Here is a 26,504-nt window from a genome sequence, read left to right on the forward strand (position 1 = left end):
AAAAAAAAAAAGAACACTTCAGGCCTGGCATGGTGGCTCACGCCTGTAACCTCAGCCCTTTGGGAGGCCAAGGTGAGCAGATCAACTGAGGTTGGGAGTTCGAGACCAGCCTGACCGACATGGAGAATCCCCGTCTCTACTAAAAAAATACCAAATTAGGCCGGACGCAGTGGCTCACACCTGTTATCCCAGCACTTTGGGAGGCCGAGGCAGGTGGATCACAAGGTCAGGAGATCGAGACCATCCTAACACAGTGAAACCCCGTTTCTACTAAAAATACAAAAACAAAATTAGCCGGGAGTGGTGGCAGGCGCCTGTAGTCCCAGCTACTCGGGAGGCTGAGGCAGGAGAATGGTGTGAGCCCAAGAGGCGGAGCTTGCAGTGAGCTGAGATTGAGCCACTACACTCCAGCCTGGGCAACAGAGTGAGACTCCGCCTAAAAAAAAAAATATATATATATATATATATATGTATGTATAAAATTAGCCGGGCATGGTGGTTGGCACCTGTAATCCCAGCTACTCAGAAGGAAGGAGAATCACTTGAACCCGGGAGGCGGAGGTTGTGGTGAGCTGACATCACACCATTGCACTCCAGCCTAGACAACAAAAGCAAAACTCCATCTCAAAAAAAAAGAATACTTCAGGGCCATCTCTTCCTGGTTCTTCCCAGAGTCAGGAAAACGTGGATTGAAAGGGTGGTTTAAAAAAAAAAAAAAAAAAACAACTCTGAAGAGCTGATTTTTGTAAAAAGTAAATCACATTATGACACTGCTTAAAAACCCCACAAGACTAGTTTACTCAGAATGAAGGCCAGAAAGGCCACATTAACTACTAGATTAACTACTAGATTAACTACCAGATCTGCTAACTACCTGACCTCTTCTGCTCCTCTCTCCCCTCACTCACTCTTGCCACTGGCCTCTTTACTGTTAGAACACTTCCACCTTGAGACCTTTGCTCAAGATATTCTCTCTACCTGGAGTACTTTCCCCCCAGATACCTGGTGCTAACTTACATCTAATTCAACTCATTGCTCAAATCTCACTTTTTTAAGAGGCCCAAGCCGAGCGCAGTGGCTCATTCCTATAATCCCAGCACTTTGGGAGGCCGAGGTGGGTGGATCACCTGAGGTCAGGAGTTCGAAATCAGCAGGGCCAATATGGTGAAACACCATCCCTACTAAAATACAAAACTTAGCCAGGCATGGTGGTGCATGACTATAATCCCAGCTGCTGAGGAGGCTGAGGCAGAAGAATCGCTAGAACCTGGGAGGCAGAGGTTGCAGTGAGCCAAGATCACGCCATTGCATTCCAGCCTGGGTGACAGAGCAAAACTCCATCTAAAAAATATATATATATATATATATATATATAAAATTCTATTTTTAAAAAATTATAAAATTTTTTAAACACACAGGCCTGGCCCCCTATTATCACAGCAATCTGCACACACACATGCTGCACTAGCTCTCCCAATCCTCGCTACTCAACTTGAACCTTTTTAATACAAAGGTCTTACGTCCTAACACATAATTTAGTTATTTACTATATTCATTATTTGTCTTGGACTAGAATGTAAGTTTTAGACGTTGGAGCTTCCATTAGTTTAGGTCACGAAGATGACATGGAGGAGAAACTACCACACAACCATTAGGGACATGTAGCAGAAATAAGGAATAATCTTTTAAACAGAAAAGTGGGCCGGGCACAGTGGCTCATGCCTGAAATCCCAGCACTTTGGGAAGCCAAGGCGGGTGAATCACCTGAAGTCAGGAGTTTGAGACCAGCCTGGTCAACATGGCAAAACCCAGACTCTACAAAAAATAAAAAAGATCAGCCAGGCGTGGGAGTGCACACGTGTAGTCCCAGCTATTTGGGAGGTTGAGGCAGGAGAATCACTTGAACCCAGGAAGCAGAGGTTGCAGGAGGCTGCGATTGCGCCACTGGACTCCAGCCTGAGTGACAGAGCAAAACTGTCTCAAAAAAAAAAAAAAGGCAACCTGTAAAGAATTGAGGTAAGGAACACAAGGTAAGAAGTTCAAGAAATTAGGCTGGGCGCGGTGGCTCACGCCTGTAATCCCAGCACTTTAGGAGACTGAGCCGATCCACCTCAGGGTGGACCACCTGAGGTCAGGAGTTCAAGACCAGCCTGACCAATATGATGAAACCCCATCTCTACTAAAAATACAAAGATTAGCCAGATGTGATTGCACGTGCCTGTAATCCCAGCTACTCAGGAGACTGAGACAGGCGAATCACTTGAACACAGGTGGCAGAGTTTGCAGGGAGCCGAGATTGCGCCATTGCACTCCAGCCTGGGCAGTGAGAGCAAAACTCCATCTCAAAAAAAGAAGTTAAAGAAATTAAGAGGTTGGCGTTTTGGAATGGAATGTCTCCAAAACAAAACAACAACGACTCTTCCACATTAGTTGATATTTAAGAATGATGTGCCAGCTGGCCATGGTGGCTCATGCCTATAACCCCAGCTACTCAGGAGGTTGAAGTGAGAGAACACTTGAGCCCAGAAGTTCACAGCCCCAGTGAACCATGATTGCAACACTGCCCTCCAGCCTGAGCAACAGTGAGATCTTGTCTCAAAACAAGAGAAAACAAAGTAAGAACACTGTACCACTGATAGGATTTATCCATTCTCCCTAAGTGATGGGGGAAAACACTGCCAAACCCCATTTCTTTCTTTTTTTTTTTTTTGAGACAGTGTCTTGCTCTGTTGCCCAGGCTGGAGTGCAGTGGCACGATCATGGCTCACTGCGGCCTCAATGTCCGGGCTGAAACAACCCTCCTACCTCAAACTCGAGAGTAGCTGGAACTACAGGTACACAGCACCATGCTCAGCTATTTTTAAAAATTTTTTGTAGAGATAGAGTTTCGCCATATTACCCAGGCTTGCCAGTCCAATTTCTTATCTTAAGGATGTCCAGCAGTAAAACCTAAAGGAAACTTGTTAAAGAAATCATCTTGGGGCCGGGCGCGGTGGCTCAAGCCTGTAATCCCAGCACTTTGGGAGGCCGAGACGGGTGGATCACGAGGTCAGGAGATCGAGACCATCCTGGCTAACACGGTGAAACCCCGTCTCTACTAAAAAATATGAAAAACTAGTCGGGCGAGGTGGCGGGCGCCAGTAGTCCCAGCTACTCGGGAGGCTGAGACAGGAGAATGGCGTAAACCCCGGGAGGCGGAGCTTGCAGTGAGCTGAGATCCGGCCACTGCACTCCAGCCTGGGCAACAGAGCGAGACTCTGTCTCACAAAAAAAAAAAGAAATCATCTTGGGATCAAAAGACTTGGCTGATGCCCAAGTATTTCTTCTTGTTGAGACAGGGTCTTGCTCTATCACCCAGGCTGGAGTGCAGTGGTGTGATCTCAGCTTACTACAACCTCCACCTCCTGGGTTCAAATGATTCTCCTGCTTCAGCCTCCCGAGTAGATGCAATTACAGGCGCCCAAAAGCCTAGTTTTTTTTTTTTTTTTTAAAGCTAAGTGCTAAAGATATAAAAAGACAAAAAGGAAATACAAACGACTCTTAAAAATATAAAGGGCTGCCAGGCACGGTGCTCACGCCTGTAATCCTAGCACTTTGGGAGGCTGAGGCGGGCAGATCACCTGAGGTCGGGAGACCAGCCTGACCAACATGGAGAAACCCCGTCTCCACTAAAAATACAAAATTAGCCAGGTGTGGTGGCACATGCCTATAATCCCAGCTAATCAGGAGTCTGAGGCAAGAGAATCACTTAAACCTGTACCATTGCACTCCAGCCTGGGCAACAAGAGCAAAACTCCAGGACTGGCGTGGTGGGTCACACCTATAATCCCAGCACTTTGGGAGGCCGAGGTAGGCGGATCACGAGGTCAGCAGTTCGAGACCAGCCTGGCCAACATGGTGAAACCCCATCTCTACTAAAAACACAAAAAATACAAAAATTAGCTGGGTGTGGTGGCACGTGCCTATAATCCCAGCTACTCAGGAGGCTGAGGAAGCAGAACGGCTTGAACCGGGACCAGGAAGGCGGAGGTTGCGGTGAGCCGAGATCACGCAACGGCTTGAGCCTGTAATCGCAACACTTTGGGAGGCCAAGTCAGGAGGATCACTTGAGGGCAGGAGTTTGAGGACCAGCCTGGGCAACATGGCAAGACCCTGTCTCTACAAAAATTAAAACTTCACTCATTACAAAAATAGACACTAATTATAAATACAGTAAGACAGCTATGGTCTGAATATTTGTGTCACACCCCCTCTCCCCATTAATGTTGAAATACCCCCACAAGGTAATGGTTTTAGGTGAAGCCTTTCACATCTAACTGGTGGGAATATACATTGTAATGACTTGAGGACAATTTGACACACAGCAAAATATAAACTGCCCATCAATCTCTAGGAATGTAGCTTATTAAAATACCTGCACTCATACCAAATAACCATTTTTTATCTAATACAAAATGTCACTAACTTTCAGGTACAACTTTTTTTTTTTTTTTGGAGTGAGACAGAGTCTCCCTCTGTCATGCAGGCTGGAGTGCAGTGGTGCTATCTCGGCTCAATACAAGCTCCGCCTCCCAGGTTCACGCTATTCTCCTGCCTCAGCCTCCGGAGTAGCTGGGACTACAGGCACAAGCAACCACACCCAGCTAATTTTTTGTATTTTCAGTAGAGACAGGGTTTCACCATGTTAGCCAGGATGGTCTCCATCTCCTGACCTTGTGATCCACCCGCCTCAGCTTCCCAGTGCTAGGATTACATGCGTGAGCCACCGCACCTGGCCCAGGTACAACATTATTTTATTTTTTGTTTTTTGTTTTTTTTTGAGACGGAGTCTCGCTCTGCCGCCCAGGCTGGAGTGCAGTGGACAGGTTTCAGCTCACTGCAAGCTCCGCCTCCTGGGTTTACGCCATTCTCCTGCCTCAGCCTCCCAAGCAGCTGGGACTACAGGCGCCCGCCACGTCGCCCGGCTAGTTTTTTGTATTTTTAGTAGAGACGGGGTTTCACCATGTTAGCCAGGATGGTCTCGATCTCCTGACCTCGTGATCCGCCCGTCTCGGCCTCCCAAAGTGCTGGGATTACAGGCTTGAGCCACCGCGCCCGGCCTTTTTTTTTTTTTTTTTTTTTTGAGACGGAGTCTCCCTCTGTCGCCCAGGCTGGAGTGCAGTGGCGCGATCTCCACTCACTGCAAGCTCCGCCTCCTGGTTTACGCCATTCTCCTGCCTCAGCCTCCGGAGTAGCTGGGACTACAGGCACCCACCACCGCGCCCGGCTAATTTTTTTTGTATTTTTAGTAGAGACGGGGTTTCACCATGTTAGCCAGGATGGTCTCGATCTCCTGACCTCGTGATCCGCCCGTCTCGGCCTCCCAAAGTGCTGGGATTACAGGCTTGAGCCACCGCGCCCGGCCTTTTTTTTTTTTTTTTTTTTTGAGACGGAGTCTCCCTCTGTCGCCCAGGCTGGAGTGCAGTGGCGCGATCTCCACTCACTGCAAGCTCCGCCTCCTGGGTTCACGCCATTCTCCTACCTCAGCCTCCCGTGTAGCTGGGACTACAGGCACCCACCACCGCGCCCGGCTAATTTTTTTTGTATTTTTAGTAGAGACAGGGTTTCACCATGTTAGCCAGGGTGATCTCGATCTCCTGACCTTGTGATCCACCCGTCTCGGCCTCCCAAAGTGCTGGGATTACAGGCGTGAGCCACCGCGCCCGGCCAACATTATTTTATACACTAATAAAACACTGCCAGTCAGACGTAGTGGCTCACGCCTGTAATCCCAGCACTTTGGGAGGCTGAGGTGGGTGGATCGCTTGAGCTGAGGAGTTTAAGACCAGCCACTCAACATGGCAAAACCCCATCTCTACAAAAAAAAAAAAAAATACAAAAACAATTAGCCGGGCGTGGTGGTGTGCACTTGTAGTCCCAGCTATTCAGGAGGCTGAGGTGGGAGGATCACTTGAGCTCAGGAGGCGGAGGTTATAAGTGAGATCATGCCACTGCATTCCTGCCTGGGTAATAGAGCAAGACTGTCTCAAAAAAGAAAAAAAATTAAACACTGCCAATTGAACTATGAGACATATGGATAAGCAAGACACAAATTTCAGACACATCAAAATATGTTAAAACATTATGTCTAAGAATTGTTTAAATATAACCTTATCCTTTTTGTTTTAAAAAAAAAACTACACTTATGGGCACTTTTCTTTTTTTTTTTTTTGAGACAGTCTCACTCTGTCACCCAGGTTGGAGTGCAGTGGTGCAATCTTGGCTCACTGCAACCTCCGCCTCCCAGGTTCAAGCGATTCTCCTGCCTCAGCCTCCTGAGTAGCTGGGATTACAGGTGTGGGCTACCACGCCCAGCAAAATTTTAAAGAAGTAAAAAGAAGGCTGGGCGGGGTGGCTCACGCCTATAATCCCAGTACTTTGGGAGGCCGAGGCGGGCGGATCACAAGGTCAGGAGTTCGAGACCAGCCTGACCAACATGGTGAAACCTTGTCTCTACTAAAACTACAAAAAAAAATTTAGCTGGGCTCTCAGGAGGCTGAGGGAGGAGAATCGCTTGGACCCAGGAGGCAGACATTGTAGTGAGCCGAGATGGCGCCACTGGACTCCAGCCTGGGCGATAGAGTGAGACTCCATCTCAAAAAATAAAAAAACAAATTATCTGTAGGCGGGGCACAGTGGCTCACACCTGTAATCCCAGCACTTTCGGAGGCTAAGGCAGGAGGATCGCTTAAGCCCAGGAGTTCAAGACCAGGCTGGGCTATAGGGGAAAACATTGTCTCTAAAAAAAACAAAAAATAAAAAATAAAATAATAATTAATCAAAACTGAGCTGGGCATGGTGGTGCATGCCTGTGGTCCCAGCTATTCAGAGGCTGAGGCAAGAGGATAGCTTCAGCCTGGGAGGTCAAGGTTGCAGTGAGACATGTTTGCACCACAGCACTCCAGCCTAGGGAACAAAGTGAGACCTTGTCTCAAAAATAAAATTTTTTAAAGTTAGTAGGGCTTGGTGGCATACGCCTATAGTCCTCAATACTTGGGAGGCTGAGACTGGAGGATCATTTGGGCCTCGGAGCTATGGCTGCAGTGAGATATAACACCGTGGCACTCTAGCCTGGATGACAGAGCATGACCCTGTCTCTAAAATAAGTAATATTTTTAGAGAGAGTCTTGCTGTTGTTCATGCTGGGCTTGCACTCCTGGGCTGCTCAAGCGATCCCTGCACCTCGGCCTGCCAAGTACCTGAGACTACAGGTGCATGCCACTGTGCCCTGCTTATTTTTTGCCTTTTTAATTAAGGCATGTATTCAAAGTGTGATTCCCTATCCTGGGCGACAGAGCAGGACTCTATCACGAAAAAAAAGAAAAAAGAGAAAAAAGAAAACCCATGTATAATTTTTTATTTCCCAAAACGTAGTAGCCTGTTGTTGACTGGAAGCCTTACAGGTCATAAGTCAATTAACATATTTTATGTGTTACATGTATACTGTATTCTTACAATAAAAGCTAAAGAAAAGGCTGGGCGCAGTGGGTCACACCTATAATCCTAACACTTTGGGAGGCTGAGGTGGGTGGATCACCTGAGGTCAAGAGTTCGAGAACAGCCTAATATGGTGAAATCCTGTCTCTACTAAAAATACAAAAGTGACCTGGGCATGGTTGGCGTGTGCCTACGGTTCCAGCTACTCAGAAGGCGGAGACAGGCGATTTGCTTGGACCCAAGAGGCAGAGGTTGCAGTGAGCCGAGATCACATCACTGCACTCCAGCCTGGGTGACAAAGCAAGACTCCCTCTCAAAAAAAAAAAAAAAAAATTATGTAGAAGTGAATCATCATAAAGGTGTTCATCCCGATAGTATTCACGTTGAATAGGCTGAGAAAAAGTAGGAGGAGGGGTTGGTCTGGCTGTCTCAGGGGCAGCAGAGGCAGAAGAAAATCCATCTATAAGTCCATGTATAAGTGAACCTGCACAACAGTTCAAACCCTTGTTGTTCAATGGTCAACTGTACAAAGGAAGCCCCAAAGTCGGTTAGGTGTCAATCTTCCTTACATTGTGAAACTGTGAAGTCCCATCTTGTCGCTTATCTGAATACAAACAATTCTGATGTTGGATAGAGGGACTCAAAGAAATCAGCAGGCACACACAACCCTCAATGGAAGCACCAGCCCCCAGTGGACAGAGTACGCAACCTCCCTGTTAGTTGTGACAAGACAAAAATGAGAGCAGTAATAAAATGCTCAATTCACTCATCACTATCCAAGTACTTTCTCCTTTGGTGTCGTGTCTCCTTAAGGAGACAGGAAGAACCATCCCTGTTTTGGTCGGGGTGGGGGTGGGCGGGTATATGTTTCAGACAGGTCAGGTCTCACTATGTTGGCCAGGCTGGCCTCGGAACTCCTGTGCTCAATCTTTGCACCTCAGCCTCCCTAGTAGCTGAGACTACAGACAGGTGCCACCACGCCCGAAACCATCCCAATTTTGTATCTCAAGGATGCTATTTACCTGCCATAAAGTAACACAAGTCCCTATTCCTGTCAGATTTGCATCTGGTGAGAAGCTGGAAGGTTCACTCAGGTTAGGCCATCATAATCTGGCTTGACAAAATAGAGTTGTTACCATGAAAAAACTTAATAATGCAAGAACATGGTTTAACAAAGCAAATATTAAGGCTTCAAAAAGTCCCCGGCCCCACCTTCCCCAGAAGCCAACTGCTTTTGCCTTTTTAGCTGTTCTTTACCTTTATTTCTGAATAAGATGTTCATAAACCATTTGCCACTTTTAAAAATTTCCTTTTGGCTGGGTGTGATGGCTCACGACTGTAATCCCAGCACTTTGGGCGGCCAAGGTGGGCAGATCATGAGGTCAGGAGATCGAGACCATCCTGGATAACACGGTGAAACCCCGTCTCTACTAAAATAAAAAAAAATTTAGCCAGGCGTGGTGGAGGGCGCCTGTAGTCCCAGCTACTCGGGAGGCTGAGGCAGGAGAATGGCGTGAACCCGGGAGGCAGAGCTTGCAGTGAGCTGAGATCACACCACTGCGCTCCAGTCTGGGCGACCAAAAAAAATAATTCCTCATTTCTATGAGTTTTGCTCTTACACATATTACCCACCCATCCCCACTTCATGAGATTATTATTTTATTACAATATTCAGAGCTACAACAATCGTAACTAGGTAAGTATCACACACAGTTGAATCCTGCTACGGTTTGAGTGTTTATGTCTCCTGAAAATTCATGTTAAAATCCAAATCCCCAAGGTGAAAGTATTAGGTACACCTTTGAGAGGTGATTACACCAAAGAACAAAGCCCTCATCAATGGGATTTGTGCCCTTATATAAAAGAAACCCCAGAGAAATCCCTCACCCTTCCTGCCTTGCAAACTCAAGACAGGATCCAGGCACCAAGTCTGCCACAGCCTTGATCTTGGCCTTCCCGGGCTCCAAAACGCTGAGAAATAAAATTCTGTTGTGTATAAGCCATCCAGTTTATGGTCTTTTGTCACAGTAGCTCAAACGGAGTAAGAAAATCCTCATGTTGGCCGAGCTGTTCTTTACCTTTATTTCTGAATAAGATGTTCATAATCCATTTGCCACTTTAAAAAATTTCCTTTTGGCTGGGCGTGGTGGCTCATGCCTGTAATCTCAGCACTTTGGGAGGCCAAGGGGGGGGTGCATCACAAGGTCAAGACCACTTTGGGAGGCCAAGGGGGGGGGTGCATCAGATCGAGACCATCCTGGCTAACACAGTGAAACCCCGTCTCTACTAAAAAAATACAAAACTCAGCCAGGTGTGGTGGCGGGTGCCCGTAGTCCCAGCTACTCAGGAGGCTGAGGCAGGAGAATGGATGGCATGAACCCAAGAGGCGGAGCTTGCAGTGAGCCGAGATCGCACCACTGCACTCCAGCCTGGGTGACAGAGCAAGACTCTGTCTCAAAAAAGAAAATCCTCATGTTATAGTACTTCACAAGTTTTTGTTTATTCTAGTTAATATTTACCTTAATTTTTTCATTTTCTCTGTACTTCATCAGTAATTCAGCTCTGAACTCTCCAAATAAGGCAAAACTTTCCTCAGTATATTCTAATAGTTTTTTGTCTGAGACATCCCTTCTTAGAAGTATACTTTCTCTTGCTTCAACCTGGACTACTGTTCTCCAAATCCACTGCAGAAAGGGAGTCCTGGGACTTCCCATCACCATCATCCTGGGAATTCCTTTTACCTCAGAATGAGATGATGTATAAGAACACAAAAGTACTGAGAGCAAACTGACCTGGGTAATTTGAAACAGCACTTAGTACCAGTGCCAATAATCTCCCTCTCACTACTGCATCCCCCTGAGGCTACTTTAAGTATTGACGTGTAGCTCTAGGGTAAGGAGCCTGGTTTAATATAGTATTCACCCAAAACCCCAATTTTGAGGATGCCTGGAAAACTTCTGAGACAGGGTCCCACTCTGTCACCCAGGATGGAGTCCAGTGATACCATCTCTGTTCACTGCAACCTCTATCCCTGGCATCAAGCAATCCTCCCATCTCAGCCTCCTGAGTAGCTGGAACTACAGGCGCGAGTCACCATGACCAGCTCATTTTTAAATTTTATTATTATTATTGAGTCTCGCTCTGTTGCCCAGGCTGGAGTGCTGTGGCCGGATCTCAGGTCACTGCAAGCTCCGCCTCCTGGGTTTACGCCATTCTCCTGCCTCAGCCTCCCGAGTAGCTGGGGCTACAGGCGCCCGCCACCTCGCCCGGCTAGTTTTTTGTATTTTTTAGTAGAGATGGGGTTTCACCGGGTTAGCCAGGATGGTCTCGATCTCCTGACCTCGTGATCTGCCGTCTCAGCCTCCCAAAGTGCTGGGATTACCAGCTTGAGCCACCGCGCCCCACCTATTATTATTATTTTTAAGACATACTTAAACTCTCGTTGCCCAGGGTTCAGTGGTGCTATCTCAGCTCCTGGCAACCTCTGCCTCCCGGGTTCAAGTGATTCTCCTGCCTCAGCCTCCCGAGTAGCTGGGATTACAGGCGCCCACCACCATGACTGGCTAATTTTTTGTGTCTTTAGTAGAGATGGGGTTTCTCCATGTTGGACAGGCTGGTCTTGAACTCCCAACCTCAGGCGATCTGCTGCCTTGACCTCCCAAAGTGCTGGGATTACAGGCGTTGAGCCACCATTCCTGGCCGGAAAACTTTTAAGGCAAAGTTAACAGGGTTAACATCAAGTTAAACTCCAAGATCACCCTGAAAACTCTGCCCTCCATGGTCCTTTGACTCACGCAGAACCAGGCCAGGCCACATGTCATCAATACAAAATAGTATGACCATTCCCACCCCAACCTGACTTCTAAGGACATATCAATTATTTGTACACCCAAGACCCAGACAAGCAGCAGCTTGTGGAGGCACAGTGAGGACAGGCACAATGCCCTGTTGATCTTTGTATTCACCACATGCTAACCTAATTGCAGGTAATCAGGGAGTACCTAGCGAAATAGAAATCCAGCTAGACATTTACTAGACAGAATGAACAGTGAAATGCTATGGGGGAAAAATCAGTTTATTAAAGCATTACTCTTGAAAAACTACATTTTGGCCAGGCACAGTGGCTCACATATAATCTCCGCAAAAACTTCAGGAGGCCAAGGCAGGAGGATCCCTTGAACTCAGGAGATCAGAGTTACAGTGAGCTATGATCATGCCACCGCACTGCAGCTTGGGTGTCTAAAAAACAAAAAGAGCTAGATGGCTAAACAGAAAGCAAGAAAAAGTACTTTATTACTCCTGAGGCAAGGAGTGGCAGCATAATCTTGTCAATTACACAGAGCCAACTATATGGCTTCAACTCAAAAGATACACTTGATTGGAAGCATAAAGAAAACTTCATAATACATCGATGTTGAAAATCAGTGACTTATAGTCAATCTTTCCAAATCACCTCTTAAAAATAATTCGTCTTGCTCTATCACCTAGGCTGGAGTATAGTGACACAATCAGCTCACCACAGCCTGAAACTCCTGGGCTCAAACTATCCTCCCGCTTCAGCCTCTCTTAGTAGCTGGAACTTCAGCTGCATATCCACCACACAGAGCTAATTTTAAAATTGTCTTAGAAACAGGATCCTGCTATGCTGCCTAGGCTGCCATTGTTGTTGATAAAGTTTTTCCTCTCAACAAGTCAATAGTTTAAGGCTGGGTGTGGTGGCTCATGCCTGTAATTCCAGCACTTTAGGAGGCAGGCGAATCACCAGTCCGGGAGTTTGAGACCAGATTGGCCATGGTGAAACTCCATCTCTACTAAAAATACAAAAATTAGCCAGGTGTGGTGGCGGGCGCCTGTAATCCCAGTTACTCAGGAGGCTGAGGCAGGAGAAATCACTTGAGCACGGGAGGCAGAGGCTGCAGTGAGCCAAGATCATGCCAGTGCACTCCAGTCTGGGCAATAGAGAGACCCTGTCTCAAAGGAAAACACACACACACACACACACACACACACACACACACACACACACACTAGTTTAAAAGAGAAAATGGAAAAGCATCTAGTATGAACATAGCATTAAGCCAGGCCAGATTCTGAGTTATGAAAAAACTACTCTTATGTTGTCTGTTACAGGGAGATCAGGATCTCAAAGCAGAAAGCAACAGTGACTTCCTCCAACAGAATCAAGAAATTTAAAAATAAAATTTTTTTTGAGAGAAGTATCGCTCTTTTCCCCCAGGCTTGAGTGCAATGGCTCAATCTCGGCTCGCTGCAACCTCCACCTCCCGGGTTCAAACGATTCTCCTGCCTCTGCCTCCCTTTTTATTTTTTAGTAAAGACAGGGTTTCACCAAGTTGGCCAGGCTGGTCTCGAACTCCTGACCTCAGGGGATCCGCCTGCCTCAGCCTCCCAAAGTGCTGGGATTACAGGCATGAGCCACTGCGCCTGGCAAAAAATTTTTGAGACACCCAGGCTGTAGTGCAGTGGCCTGATCTTAGCTCACTGCAGCCCTGACTTCCTGGGTTCAAGTGATCCTCCCACCTCAGCCTCTGGAGTAGCTGGGACCACAAATGCGCACCAATACGCTCAGGTAATTTTTAAGAGACAGGGCTTCCCCATGTTGCCCAAGCTGGTCTTGAACTTCTGAGCTCAAGCAACCCACTTGCCTCAGCCTCCCAAAGTGCTGGGATTACGGGTGTGAGGCACTGCACCTGGCCAAGAAGTTAGTATTTTATTTTATAAAATATTTTTTTGAAACGGAGTTTTGCTCTTGTTGCCCAGGCTGGAGTGCAATGGCGCAATCTTGGCTCACTGCAACCTCCGCCTCCTGGGTTCAAGCGATTTTCCTGCCTCAGCCTCCTGAGTAGCCGGGATTACAGGCACACGCCACCACACCCAGCTAATTTTTTGTATTTTTAGTAGAGACAGGATTTCACCATGTTGGTCAGGCTGATCTTGAACTCCTGACCTCGTGATCCACCCGCCTCGGCCTCCCAAAGTGCTGGGATTACAAGCGTGAGCCACCATGCCTGAGTTAATTTTAACTAGTTAACTAATTTTAACTAATTTAGTTAAAATTAAACTAGTTTTGTAATGCAAAAATGTATCATATCCATGTTTACCATGTCACTTCTGAAAATCCTTCACTGACCATCCCCATCTAAATAGAATTCTCTGCTTGACATTTCTGCATTTTCTCCTTCCTCAGAATAGAAGCTACAGAACCGTATATATGCCCAACACTTAAAACACCACTTTCCAGAGTATCATTCAATAAAATATTTGTTGAATCAACAAATACTGTTAGTCTCCAATGTTTGAAATTTGCCAACCCTACCCATCAGATCAAAGGGTATACTGACAGAGTAAATATGGCGTTCAGTGGTGGGTCTGTCCTTTAGAGAAAAAGAAACCAAAGTAGGTATGTACGACCATCCAAGAGAAATGGCAGAGAACCAACCCAGCCAGGAAAGGAAAAAACTAACAGAAAAACATTTGCTGGGAAGATTAAATGAGAACACATGAAACATCCAGCACAGGCTTCACATACAAAAATATTCAATAAATTACATGTTGTATAGAGCTGTTCAAATCTTGGCCATCCCATGATTAGAAAGAATCCAACAGGAGAAAGCAATTATTAAAAAAAAAAAAGAAAACCTAAGAAACCATCTAAGACCAGCTTATCTCTCCATCATCATAACCCGACTTCCCTAAAGAGTAATGCCGGGCATACAGTAGGTGCTCAGTATTTGCTGAATGATTCTGAGAAATGCTCTAACAAGACAGAGTCCTGTATCTGTAGAAACTGGAGCAAGAAGGTACAGAGCAAACATATGGAAGACAAGTAACTGTTTCAAGAAAAACATGAGGCTAAGAGGTGGCAGTACTTGCACTTAGCCCCATCATTCAACAAGGTATCTAAAGTTTGTATGTTGGGTCATTTCTCCATGCCTATGATTTAAAGGCTATAAACCCAAGTAATGAGGTGCTAGTGGGACATTCAGGCATTCTTTGGATTTTGGCAGAGCTAAACAAATAGATGGTGAAAGGCATCAACACATGTCACTGGCCTACAGTTAGCAAAGTACTCTTGGAGCCACAGCTTCATTTTTTCACACGGCACAAAGAGCGAAAGCTGACTTCCTCATCCCCGGAAATTAAGCTAGATATACTGACTGGGTGATTGGAATGGTAGTGACTGCTTCTCTAGAAGAGAAGACCTACATCTCTCAACTAAAAGTAGTTGGTTTTATAACAAAGGTGGACCAGTGGGAAAAGTCTTCATTAGAATAAGGCTGCCTACCTGGACTTCTGTATAACCCCTTTCCTCTGGCACCTACAAGTCCTATTTGCAAGAAACAAAATAACTGCAGTGACGTTCACCCAAAGCTGAGTATCTTAAAACTTTATACCCTCCCCTTCCAGGTACAAATGAACCCCCAAACAAGCCGAAGCAAGAAGTCTCTCAAAGCACACATACCCTAAGTTGAAAAACCATTTATTTCACTGGAAAGAAAAAAAGTGATCCAACTCTATAGGTCTAGCCTTTGGACCAAAAAGAGACCCTGGAGCAGTGAGACTCTCACCAAGGTCATTCCCAAATCCAACAGCCGCAGGAGGCAGGAGGCAGGGAGGAGACAGCACAGCCCCCACCACAGTTTCTGCACACAATGAGGCCTGCTGGGAGAACAGAACATGAATGGGAAGCTACAGAAGTTTTGAAGGACAGAAGAACAGGAAAATGGGCAGGAGAGGAAAGGAAAGGAAAGGAAGAGAAGGTCTGAACTTAGCAAGGTAAATTAAGGTCCATGGTTCCTGAGGGACTGAACGCACAGAGCCGAGAACGTCCCGGAGATGGGGTACCACGAAGGGTGTATTCTCATGCACAACCGCAGCTCGGAATTTCAGCCCACACACATCCCACCTGAAAGAGAGCACAATACAGCGGCTTTACAGCAAAGCTCAAAAGGGCTTTCCCATTAAAAACTTCAACATCTTTACAAAGTCTGATAACTTGACACTCCTTTTAAGTTTACTTGTACCCTTCCCCAGTATCACAGTAATCTCTAACAATTGAAAGAGCTTGAAGGCCAGAGAGTAACTGGGGAGTCTAAACAATCTCAGACTAAGGTCTTAAATTAATAGCACATCTTGTTTCATAAAAGTAGGCAAAGAGACATTCCATTGCTCTTGATGATGTTAACATTAGCATTCCTTAGAGAAGGTAATTCCACATCACAAGCTGTCAGCAGAGGACAGGAAAAATGGAAAGGTTCCAATTAGCTCCCTGAGGTTTTTTAAAAAAAAAAAAAAAACAACAGTATTTTCTATCTAGGAGTTACTGCCAAGGTCCGAGTTAAAAATCATTCAAAGTCTTATATAAAAGTAGCATCAACTGTACAAGTTTTAAGACCTAAGGACATCCAATTCGAACTAGGGAAGAAACTAACTTTGTAAAGAAGGTGTGGAAGGGCATGTATAAGCTACACATCAAGTCACTGAAGTCTCTTTTCCAGCCCAATCAGTGACTGCCTACTCAATGACCCTGGGAAAGTCACATACCTTCTGCCCTAACTGTAAAGATGACAGTTATCTATCACTCACACAGTTACTATAATTAACCATCAATCATAATGTCTGGGACACACTGGGAGCTACTCAAAACTAAGGGCATTGAGATTTACCCTTAAGTACAACAATAATCTCAAACACCTAGAGCCCAAAGCTGGCAACTATCAGAAGAGAATATATTCAAGTAGAGCCAAATGGATCATGGGGCTCAAAATGTATGACGGTGGAAAAAGCCAGGGGACTCAGGGTAGAGCTGCTGGCTCAAGAGTATTAAATGCCCAAAACAGCTAGTGAGAAGATGAAGAAGGGAGTGATTTGCTTATGGCAAAGCTCCCAACCCTGGATTTCACAACCTCACCAAAGGAGTAAAATTAACAGGTGTCCATGCATACTTAAACATATACCCTGAGAAAGCAGATGATGTCAAAACTAGAACTGTGGGAATAGTTACTTAAAAAAAAAAAACCTAAGTAAGTGACAGGCTGGGCTGTTACAGGACAGACTGAAAGATAAAGCAATGGAGTGGGCACTCTATTCAGGGAATAAATCTGAGCTGGGCAAAGAAGGTGGGTGTTAACATCTATGCCCAGACTTCTTTGTGGAACTTTATAAAAGATAAGTTTTGTATTTCTCTCTATCCCAACTTACCATCAAATAAGTTCTATAAAACTCATAAGGGTTGAACCGTTCAGGAATGTCAGAAATACGCTTCAAGATTAAGATGATGCCATTTTGGTAGTCTTCTTAGTAACTGGGACCTGAGCAGTGATGACCAGTTAACTACAGTTATGGACTTTATCATCAGGGGTCATATCAGAACTTTCACACAGCACAAAACAGAACAGGAAACTTGAAGACCTTAGGAATGTCGCACACCTAGGAAACTTAACAAAGGCTCTAAGAAACAAAACACCTGAGCCTGAACGTGTGGGTCCCCAGGTAAGGTTCAATTATAGCATAGTACATAGGTGACCCAAGATTCACCAGCACATCATTCTTTATTTTTCTAGGCACCAATAGAATCAAATTGACTCTCACTACCAGAAGCCCTGAAAAATAGCCATGAGGGCCAAGGAACTCTATATATTTTAAAGTTAAACAGGTAGGACTTCTCTCTAGCCTGTGAGCCACCCTAGTAACCTTACCCTAACCCTGCAAAAGCAAGCAAGCAGGGCAGCCTAAATGGAGCCCTTTAGGCTGCAGGAGAGATGGCAAAACCAGAAGAAGGAACACCCCACCCCTCTCACCTCAAGCTTTAAAAGGCTGAGTACCGCGCCCGATCGGCATACTGCTCCCGCTCATACCGGGCCATGTCGTACAGAGAATTCCGCGCAGCTGCTGAAGCTTGGGACAACTCACTCTCATGCCCGTAACCGTAGCCCTCTCCAACAGTGGGGACTGGGGCTGTAGCGCGACGCAGGGGGCTCCGATCCCGCCCGTAATATGAAGTGGAAGCTGCAGTAACAGCAGCAGCGGCTGCTGCTGCAGCAGCAGCTGTGGCAGCAGCTCCTGAGGTCGGCAACAGGTGTCTATCGTAGGGATCAAGAGAGGTGGAGGTGAGGTGACTGGCCATGGCTGTATTCTGGACTTGTGGCAGCTGGGACAGGGTCTGCTCTGCATAATTATACACGGAGGCAGCTGCAGCCGCCACTGCCTCATAGGACCGGGCAGCACGGCAGCGCTTGTAGTAGGCATCGAGCGCTCCGTACGCGTTGTTGTAATACAATGAATCCCCATAGCTCATGGTGTAAGGCGTACGCACTGCTCCGTATTGCTCATTATATTGCTCGGTCAAGTCTGCCACGCGGCCTGAACGATCTATCGGACACTCTTTGGACCAGTGCCCCTCTTTCCCGCACCGATAGCAGCCGCTCTGGTCTCCCATCCCGGGCGCAGTCCTAAGCCGGCTGGTGGACAACTGCACGTGCATTCGTTTGCCTTGAAGAAACAGACGCAAGAAGGGTTGCTATCACTCTTACTCACAGCCCCAGCCCCTACCCCAGACACTGGTCATAGCAATGGCTTTATCTAGGCAATTCTAATGCAGGACTCATCTTTACCAAAAGATAAAAAGGAAAAAAAAAAGACTCAACTTATAGATTCAGTATAATGACCTGATTTCAGGCAAAGACCAATTAGGTGACGAAATAGTCCAGCTATAACAATAGTTTAAATGCTTAAGAAATAAACTACTCTTGCTCAAAACAAGCTCATTCTTTGCCAAGTAACTGCAGATAAAAATCATCTCCAAACAGAGGCTCAAAGTCAAAAGAAGTCAAAGAAAGAAAGTGCCCAATTTTTTTCTGACACCTCCAATCCTTACCAGCAAGATGGATTTTCATTAAGCAAGGGAATGTAAGTAAAGGCCAGTTCTCCACCCTCCTCAAAAACTTTAGAAGAATGGAATAAAAGAATGGAATAAAAGACTCCACTATTAAAGAATGATCTAGACTCAATCCACGGCTGAAGGTGACAAGCAAATCTCAAAGTACATCTCTGGAAAAACCCTCATGAACTGGGGAGGCTGAGGGGCACAAGTTGAAGGACAGCCTTCTCCCTTAACTGGGCCCTTTAAACTGCTGGTTCTGATCATCGCTTTAACATGGATTCTTTACAATCTGGTAGTTAATTTTAGTGACCCTCTACTAGGGTCAAAGGCAAATAGGGCAAAAACAGGACAGATTGTTCTCAAATGCCTGAAATTTTAGAATACTGTAAAAACCATGGAAGAAAAGGTGGCTGAGGAAAGTGGAGAATAACTACTTATACTAGTCACTGGACCAAACTGCTCAGTTTAAGCAGAATTAAAGTACTTCTCCTGAAACTACCTGAGAGCCTAAGAATAAACGCCTAATATTTTTCCTGAAAATTAAAATTTGCATTGTGGAAGTGAAAAGTATTACTTCTAAAAATGTAATAAAAGCAGAATCTTTTCTAGAAAAGTTAAAACTAAGTTTTAGTAAGTCTCTACAGAAGCAATTTCTACCTAACATGATCTACCAGCTTATTGGTAAGCAAAATTCCGAAGAGATCCAAATCCTGCAAAAACTTCCCAATGCAATTGGTTATGATGCACCTAAACATCTACCTGTCAAAGGAGTAAATGTTCAAAAGCAAGGGAGAGTCAACAGATAGATCCTCTAACATTACAGAAAATGGTAAACACACAATTTTACCTGCAAAATCAATGTTAGATTCTGGGAGACCAGAAAACACAATAGGGAAATGGGGATGGAAGGAACAAAATATCAAGGTCTACACAGCTGGGAAGTTTAGGTTGCAGGTTACTAAGAGAGTAGATATGCAATTATGCACTTAAGTGCCTTAAAGCGCTAACCTGTCTCCGGCATTTCCCCAGTGGGCCACTTTGGCACCTAACAAAACCAGAGAAAACAAGTGCAACTAAGAAACCAACTGTGCACATTCCAGACAAAAAGATCATTAATATATACCTTGATCTAAGCATCTGTTGGTTCTAATGCCAGAAAAAGAAGTTAATTTTTTAAGAATATCTAAAAGAGATTTTAAGTGGGCATGCAATAGAGAAGATACCCAACACTTAGAAACGGAAAGGAAAAAAGACTTCCCTAATACCACTCATCAATATACATCTATAACTCTACCAGAATAACATTAAGAAATAAAAAACGCCAATATTAAATAAAATAAGATAAAAATAACTAAGCAAAGGTTAGTGTCAGGGGACCTAGGGTTCAGACACCCAGAGTTTTATATAAGGATAATTTGTCCTGAATCAAGACCACACTGTCCTCTCCTTAAACCTAATTGCTACAAGCAGACATCACCTCTTCTGACTGGGCTACAGTGTGGCAAATAGTCCAAAATTTAGGTATCACACCGCAAACCCTCTCACAAGAGCAGCCTTTGCTCTCGATTAACTTGTTGACAAAATAATTCTCAACTTGCAAATTAAAAAAAAAGAAAGCAAACTAGACCTGAGAGACCTGTGTCACTTTTCTTTACTAATGCACAGCAATGCCCACAACACAGGGTACCCATTACTAGCGGAAATAATGATCAGACCTTCAGCTCTAAAAAAAGCCCAATTTAAGGGAAATGGACACCAAAGGCAGCAGTAATGACTCTTAACAAGGGGAGTACTCAGAAACAGAATCCACCACTACACTGTCAGAACACAGGTTTGGAATATATAGCAAGGAGTCACGGGAATACTCCATAATTTGGATAAAGCTTTTTTAATTTTTTAAATTTTTGTTCAGTCCTGCTTAATTAAGCTAAAAAAGGACACTGCTCTTTTTGATACTGGGAAACCAAAGGAGGTGAGAGAAGAGTTCAGATAGCAACTCACCATGATTACCACCCCTGAACTGCCACTGTTGCTTCAGACCTCAGGTTTTGGAATATTTGCATAATACGTACCAGTTGAGCATCCCAAATCTGAAAATTCAAAATCCAAAATGCTCTAACAAGCATTTCCTTTGAGCAACATGTAGGTATTCAAAATGTTGGGGATTTGAGATGCTTCCAAATGAAGTGACAATCCACATCATCACCCATGCTGCCCTCCAGGCACAAAAAATTCATTTGGTTAAGACTCCTAAGATAACATAAATCTAAGTGCTCTATTCACCAAAATTTTATAAAGTCCAGCCCCCCAAACCAATGAAAAGACAGTCATTACTGCCCCTAAAACCCCAGTGCCTCCTCCCCAAATAGTCCTAAAATCAGCCTTCTAATTCTAGAGTAGCCTTATACTCAAAACACAACCCCTTGGTACAGGTATAATAAAAAAGCAACAAGAGCTGTAACTCTTTTAAGAGTTTGTGTAAGGTAGGACAACTTACAAGGATTCTGCGCTCCTATAAGTGTTGCTTGACATTTTTTGCGAGGTTCTTCATGTAAAATGCATAATTCTGATCCTATGCTGAGGGCAATAAATTCACAGTGAGGAACTCTGAACTGTGCTCTACTATCAAGAAAAGCAGAAACAAAAAAACAAAAAAACAACCCAGTAACTCAGAAAGCCTTCAGAGAAAAGGATCTCTGCACTGATGAGCACAAAAGCCTTAGGGGCTTCAAATAAAAGCTCAGTGGTTTTTCTCCAGGAGACATTTGCCTAAGGTAAAGCCTCTAGGTCCCATGCATTCTACATCTTAAGAAGTCCATTACCCATACTTAATTCTTCACCACCAGCCAGCCAACAGCTGTTATCTTTACCAAGCCTCTCCTTTTACGCATCCAACCACTTTCTGCACATAGCCTTGTGTTCAGCCTTCTACCCAAAGAGGGTGGTTCACCTTGAAACTCTGTGTTATCAAGGCCCCTGATGGCCTCCACTGCATCCTCTGCCCGCTCCATGTGTACGAAGGCATAATCTTTCACGATGTCACATTCGATGACCGGACCATACTCCTCAAACTTGGCTCGAAGCTCCTTATTGGTGCAAGTGGGACTGATGTTGCCCACATGCAACTTTGTTGAGGTTTTGCTCTTATTCTTGCTGGCTTCCACGTTGATGTTCACCCCATGAAGCTTGTAATGGTGCAGGTTGCGTATGGCATCTTCAGCTGCAGTTTTATCTTCTATGTGCACAAAGCCGTAATTTTTAATGATGTCACATTCCAGCACCTTCCCATACTGCTCGAAGAGTGAGCGAATCTCCTGCTCTGTAGCCTCCCGGGGCAGGTTTCCGATGAACAGCTTCACCATCCTGACAAGAGCCTGGGAGAGAAAAACAAGATTTCTGACAAAAGACCTTAGGCCCACATCAGTTCATAAAAAACAACGATTTTCACTCTGATGTATATTTCCAGTTTCCTCTCACCCGCCTGCACACACACCTCCACACAATATAATCAAAGGGAAGTGGGAGTGAACTAGGGCCTGCTATAGTAGCCGCCATGAACCTGTAAGAATGAGAAGACGTCTGCAATAGGGAGGTCCTTAGTAGACAAAGGATTTAGTAAGAACTGATACGTTCCAACAGAAATGTGCATGAAAAACAGCATATGGAGAGATGGGGGTACTGGGCTTTTCTATCCATTAGGAAAGCAACAGAAAACGAAAGTCTACTAGGCTTGCTGCCTGCCTGAAATTATCAACAGGCTTTTCCTCAAGTAGTAACCAAAGCAGCCATCATTTCCGGGGAAATGGGTCTTGCAATAGCTACATTTGAATTTTCTTTGGAAGTAGTGAACGCGCGACTCGGTTCAGACAGCGAGGAGTGGAGGATAAAGGAAGTACTGGACTGGGGAACGCCTCTCTCAGGGCACCGTCCGAGCTCCTGCGGAACACTGAAATGCGTGGCCGCGGAGGAGAGCTTCAGATTCATTAACCAGACGATATCTCTCAGCCCGAGAAATTCTCGAAACAGGGACGTAATTGCCAGGTATAAGGGAAAGGGGGTTTTCCCAGTGGAAATCTCGAGGCTTCCAAGAGAAGCCACGTCGGGCGCGGGGCAGGGTGGGGGGAAAAAAAGCAAGGTATTCTCAGGGGGCGGTGGGGGAAGGGCTGCTCCCGGCTTACCGCGCAAGGCCGAGAACCGAGATCGGCTTAGTGACGGGAGTGGAGGCTGCGACCCCACCAGGACACCCCCGAAGCCCAAGGAAGTGAGAGAAAATTTAACAGAGTACAAGAAAGGCAATGGAAGGGCTCGCAGTCTCACCCGCACGGAAACCAGCAGGGCCTCCTCCTCGCGGCACGGACGCTTCTGACAAAACGCTAAAATGGCGGCGGCCGCAGCAGTGGCTCTGGGTAGAGGGGGGAGGTGAGCCTACAACCGGATTGGCCACTCAATAAAGTAAAAGGCCGGCGTTCCCGCAGATCCTCTTCCTGATTGGTTACCACGGACGCCAATTACCTGAGAGGCCGGCAAGAGGTGGAAACGTCTGTAACCTCAGAGCTTTTATGCGAAAGCCAATGGGCACCAACCTCGCGAAGCCAAACTCATTGATTGGGCAAGAAATCAGCGTGAGGGCGGACCTACAAACGTGGGCTTCGCCGGCGGGGTGCGGCCCGCCATTAGGCGGAGCGAGCTGGAGCCCCGGGGTTGCAGTCTTTAGCTTCATGGCGCCAACTTCGTTAAGCTTCCACATTTCGCCACCGCCACGTACACAGCCAGACACTATTCCGCGCTCCATTCTGCCGTTCACTCTAGTTGTCTCCCTCTAACCTCCCAAGCACCACCCACCTCGCGGCCAGGACGCTGTGGAAATAGCTTATGCAGGCACAGCCAGGTAAGAAAAACACCCTCCTCCCGCCCACCACCACCACCACCACCACCACCACCTCAGGAAACCAACCTTCTCCTTGGGCCAGTAGTCCACACTGTATCCTTCAGAGTCCCGGAGCTCCCCCAAAATCAAACCTCTCACAGGTGGTGAAAGGACCTCTGTAATGGCCCAGAAGTAGGCCCAGCAGAAGGCTGCACTGTCCAGGAGACGCTGAGGACAAGTTCCCTCTGGGAACCAGCCTCCCAGGGTCCGCGATGAAGAGTCCTTTCTGTGACCATGGAGATTGAAAGTATACCCAGACCCCACCCTGAGAAAAAACTGGAGCAGCAAAGGTTTTTTTGTTTTATTTTATTGGGCGCCATCAGCCAGGGCTGTTTTAATCCCTTAGAACGGACTTTAGAGGGAAGAGCTTAGTCACAACCAGCTGTAAAGAAAATACAAAGTAACATTCTCCAGAGGGTCCAGCTGCTGCCTTGTTTTCTCTCATCCTTAGGCTGCTTCACATAATCCCATATTCATTAAGCAAGTAACTTTAGTCAAGACCCTCTGCAAAGCAGCTTTTGAAAAGGGTTAAAAAGGTGGAGTGCAGGGACTGGATGGAAGAACTTAAAACACGAACAACACAGGCTAAAAGCAGTGCAGTTGATGAGGAAAGGGCTCATCAGGAATGAAGATGACACAAGTACCACACACCACCATCCAAAGCAGCTTCTTCACCACCACCCATGCCCCAAAGAGAAAGGTTTCATGAAGAGAAAGGTGAAGTCAGAGTTTGGGGGGAAAAAAAGAGTGGGTTTTAAAACCCAACACAGGGCCACGTGCGGTAGCTCAGGCCTGTAATCCCAGCACTTTGGGAGGCGGAGGCAGGCGGATCCCCTGAGGTCAGGAGTTCAAGACAAGCCTAGCCAACATGGTGAAACCCGTCTCTACTAAAAATACAAAAATTAGCCGAACGTGGTGGCAGGTGCCTGTAATCCCAGCTACTCAGGAGGCTGAGGCAGGAGAATCGCTTGAGCCCGGGAGGCAGAGGTTGCAGTGAGGCAAGATTGTGCCACTACACTCTGGCCTGGCGACAAGAGTGAAACTTAAAAAAACCCAACATGATTCAGGAATCTGACTGTAGAAAACTGGTCAATAATTAATCCTAAGGTAGAAAAAGGTAAGGAACTAAAAAAAGAAAACATAACATTTACAGATATGTTGGTCACTAATCTTGTCCACTTCACTGCGGATGCTGATGCACCTCTGGGCCTGTGTAAAGGCCACAGGATCAGTGATGAAGAAAGTCAATTTCGTGTCAGCTGCCACGTGCCCTTCAGAGGTGGCCAGCATTAGAAGGTAACACGTATGGTACAGAAATCCTCTTATCTCCTTAGTTAGATCTCTTGTCTCAACATGTCTGGGGATAAAACTTTCTTCCAAAATACCAAAGTATATCAATGATCAACTCATTGTAACTAATAATCTCTCCAGATTGGAAGGAGACTGGGAACATAAATCTCAGGATCACAGTTCAAGCCCAGTGTGCAGACATCAAAACTACTAACCACCGGTACATGCAGCCCCAAACCTAATTACTTGATTTGACTTCTGAAACCCAACTAGATCTAGTTAGCTATATTACACTTTACAAGCTCATCCTAAATGAACCACGTTAAATAATTTCCCTGCCTTTTTTTGAGACAGTTCTTGCAAGGTCACCCAGACTGCAGTACAGTGGCACTATCCATAGGTCATTGCAGCCTGGAACTCCTCAGCCTCCCAAGTAGCTAGGACTACAGGTGCGTGCCACCAGGCCTCGCTATTTTTTTAATTTACTGTAGAGACAAAAGTCTTTGTTGCCCAGACTGGTCTAAAAAGACTGCACTCAAAAGCAATCCTCTCGGCCAGGTACAGTGGCTCACACCTGTAATCCCAGCACTTTGGGATGCCGAGGTGGGCAGATCACCTGAGGTGAAGAGTTCGAAACCAGCCTGGCCAACATGGTGAAACCGCGTATCTACTGAAGACACAAAAAAATTAACCAGGCATGGTGGCATGCACCTGTAATCCCAGCTACTGGGGAGGCTGAGGCCGGGGGAGGCGGCGGGGAGGTTGCAGTGAGCCAAGATCACACCACTGCACTCCAGCCTGGGTGACAGAGACTCCATCTCAAAAACAAACAAAACCCACAAAACTATGGCAGTTGTAACATTTAGTAAGCAAGGATGATGAGAATAGTATTTGGGATGGTTTAATTTAGAAAGTAGGCTGGATAATAGCCAATAAATTTCCTTTTTTTTTTTTTTTTTTTAAAGAGACCAGGTCACGCTGTCACCCAGGCTGGAGTGCAGTGTCACAATAACAGGTCACTGCAGCCTTGATCTCCTGGGCTCAAGTGCTCCTCCTATCTCTGCCTCCCAAGTAGCTGGGATTACAGATGTGTGCCACCACACATGGCCAATTTTTTTTTTTTTTTTTTTTAATTTTTGGGAGATGAGGTCGCTGTGTTGCTCAGGCTGGTCTCAGTAAACTCCTGGGACCAAAAATAATCCTCCCACCTCAGCCTCTCAAAAGTGTTGAGATTACAGGCGTGAGATTACATGCCCAGCCTTGGCTTTGATTTTTTTTTTTTTTTGGAGATGGAGTCTCATTCTGCCGCCAAGGCTGGAGTGCAGTGGTGCAATCTCGGCTCACTGCAATCTCCGCCTCCCAGGTTCAAGTGATTCTCCTGCCTCAGCCTCCCAAGTAGCTGGGATTACAGGCGCATAGCACCATGGCTGGCTAATTTTTGTATTTTAAGTAGAGACGGGGTTTCACCATGTTGGTCAGGCTGGTCTCCTGACCTCGTGATCCGCCCGCGTTGGCCTCCCAAAGTGTTGAGATTGCAGGCATGGGCCACCGCGTCTGGCCTAGTTTTTTTCTTTTTTCTTTTTTTAAGTCAATTGAAACAAAATTCAAACTCCTCTCCTTGCACTGTAAGACCTTACCCCAATCTGGTTCTTGCCGGAATTTCCCAATGTTTCTAACCACCACCGCCCCTGACCACCAACTGTGCTCCCTTCAGACATACTGGCCTTATCCCAAGCTCATTTAGACAGGAATATTCTTTCTTCAGGTTCTTCACTGGCCACCGATCTAAAAACACCACCCACTCCAACCTACTTGGGAACTCTATCCTATGACTCCATGTTGTCTTTCTGAATACTTACTACCACTTGAAATCCTATACTTATTCTAAAAAGGCATATTATTAATTCTATA

General features: G+C 45.8%; 1 protein-coding gene across 13 annotated transcripts in view; it reads right to left on the bottom strand.

Annotated features, from left to right (window-relative positions):
* The window catches only part of LOC117081738 (RNA-binding protein 4), a 37,393-nt gene extending 14,163 nt beyond the window's left edge, over positions 1-23,230 (bottom strand). For 2 of the 13 annotated variants that reach the window (XR_004436258.1, XM_033208066.1), the window contains exons 1-2: positions 22,694-22,832; positions 21,327-21,750 (exon numbers count right to left, since the gene is read on the bottom strand). Coding sequence is in view for 11 of the 13 variants with exons in the window: in XM_033208066.1 (XP_033063957.1) it covers positions 21,327-21,738 (412 nt within the window). In the remaining 2 variants the exon portion in view is untranslated. Of the gene's footprint in view, positions 1-14,957; positions 15,401-16,695; positions 16,806-17,294; positions 17,986-20,248; positions 20,467-20,873; positions 20,954-21,326; positions 21,751-22,554 lie in introns of those variants that run through there. The other 11 variants (XR_004436257.1, XM_033208060.1, XM_033208061.1 and 8 more) reach the window with 11 other exon arrangements.
* Between the last annotated feature and the right edge of the window lie 3,274 nt (positions 23,231-26,504).

Source organism: Trachypithecus francoisi, unplaced genomic scaffold (assembly GCF_009764315.1).
Source record: "Trachypithecus francoisi isolate TF-2019V2 unplaced genomic scaffold, Tfra_2.0 Lachesis_group8, whole genome shotgun sequence".
NCBI classification, from domain to species: Eukaryota; Metazoa; Chordata; class Mammalia; order Primates; family Cercopithecidae; genus Trachypithecus; species Trachypithecus francoisi.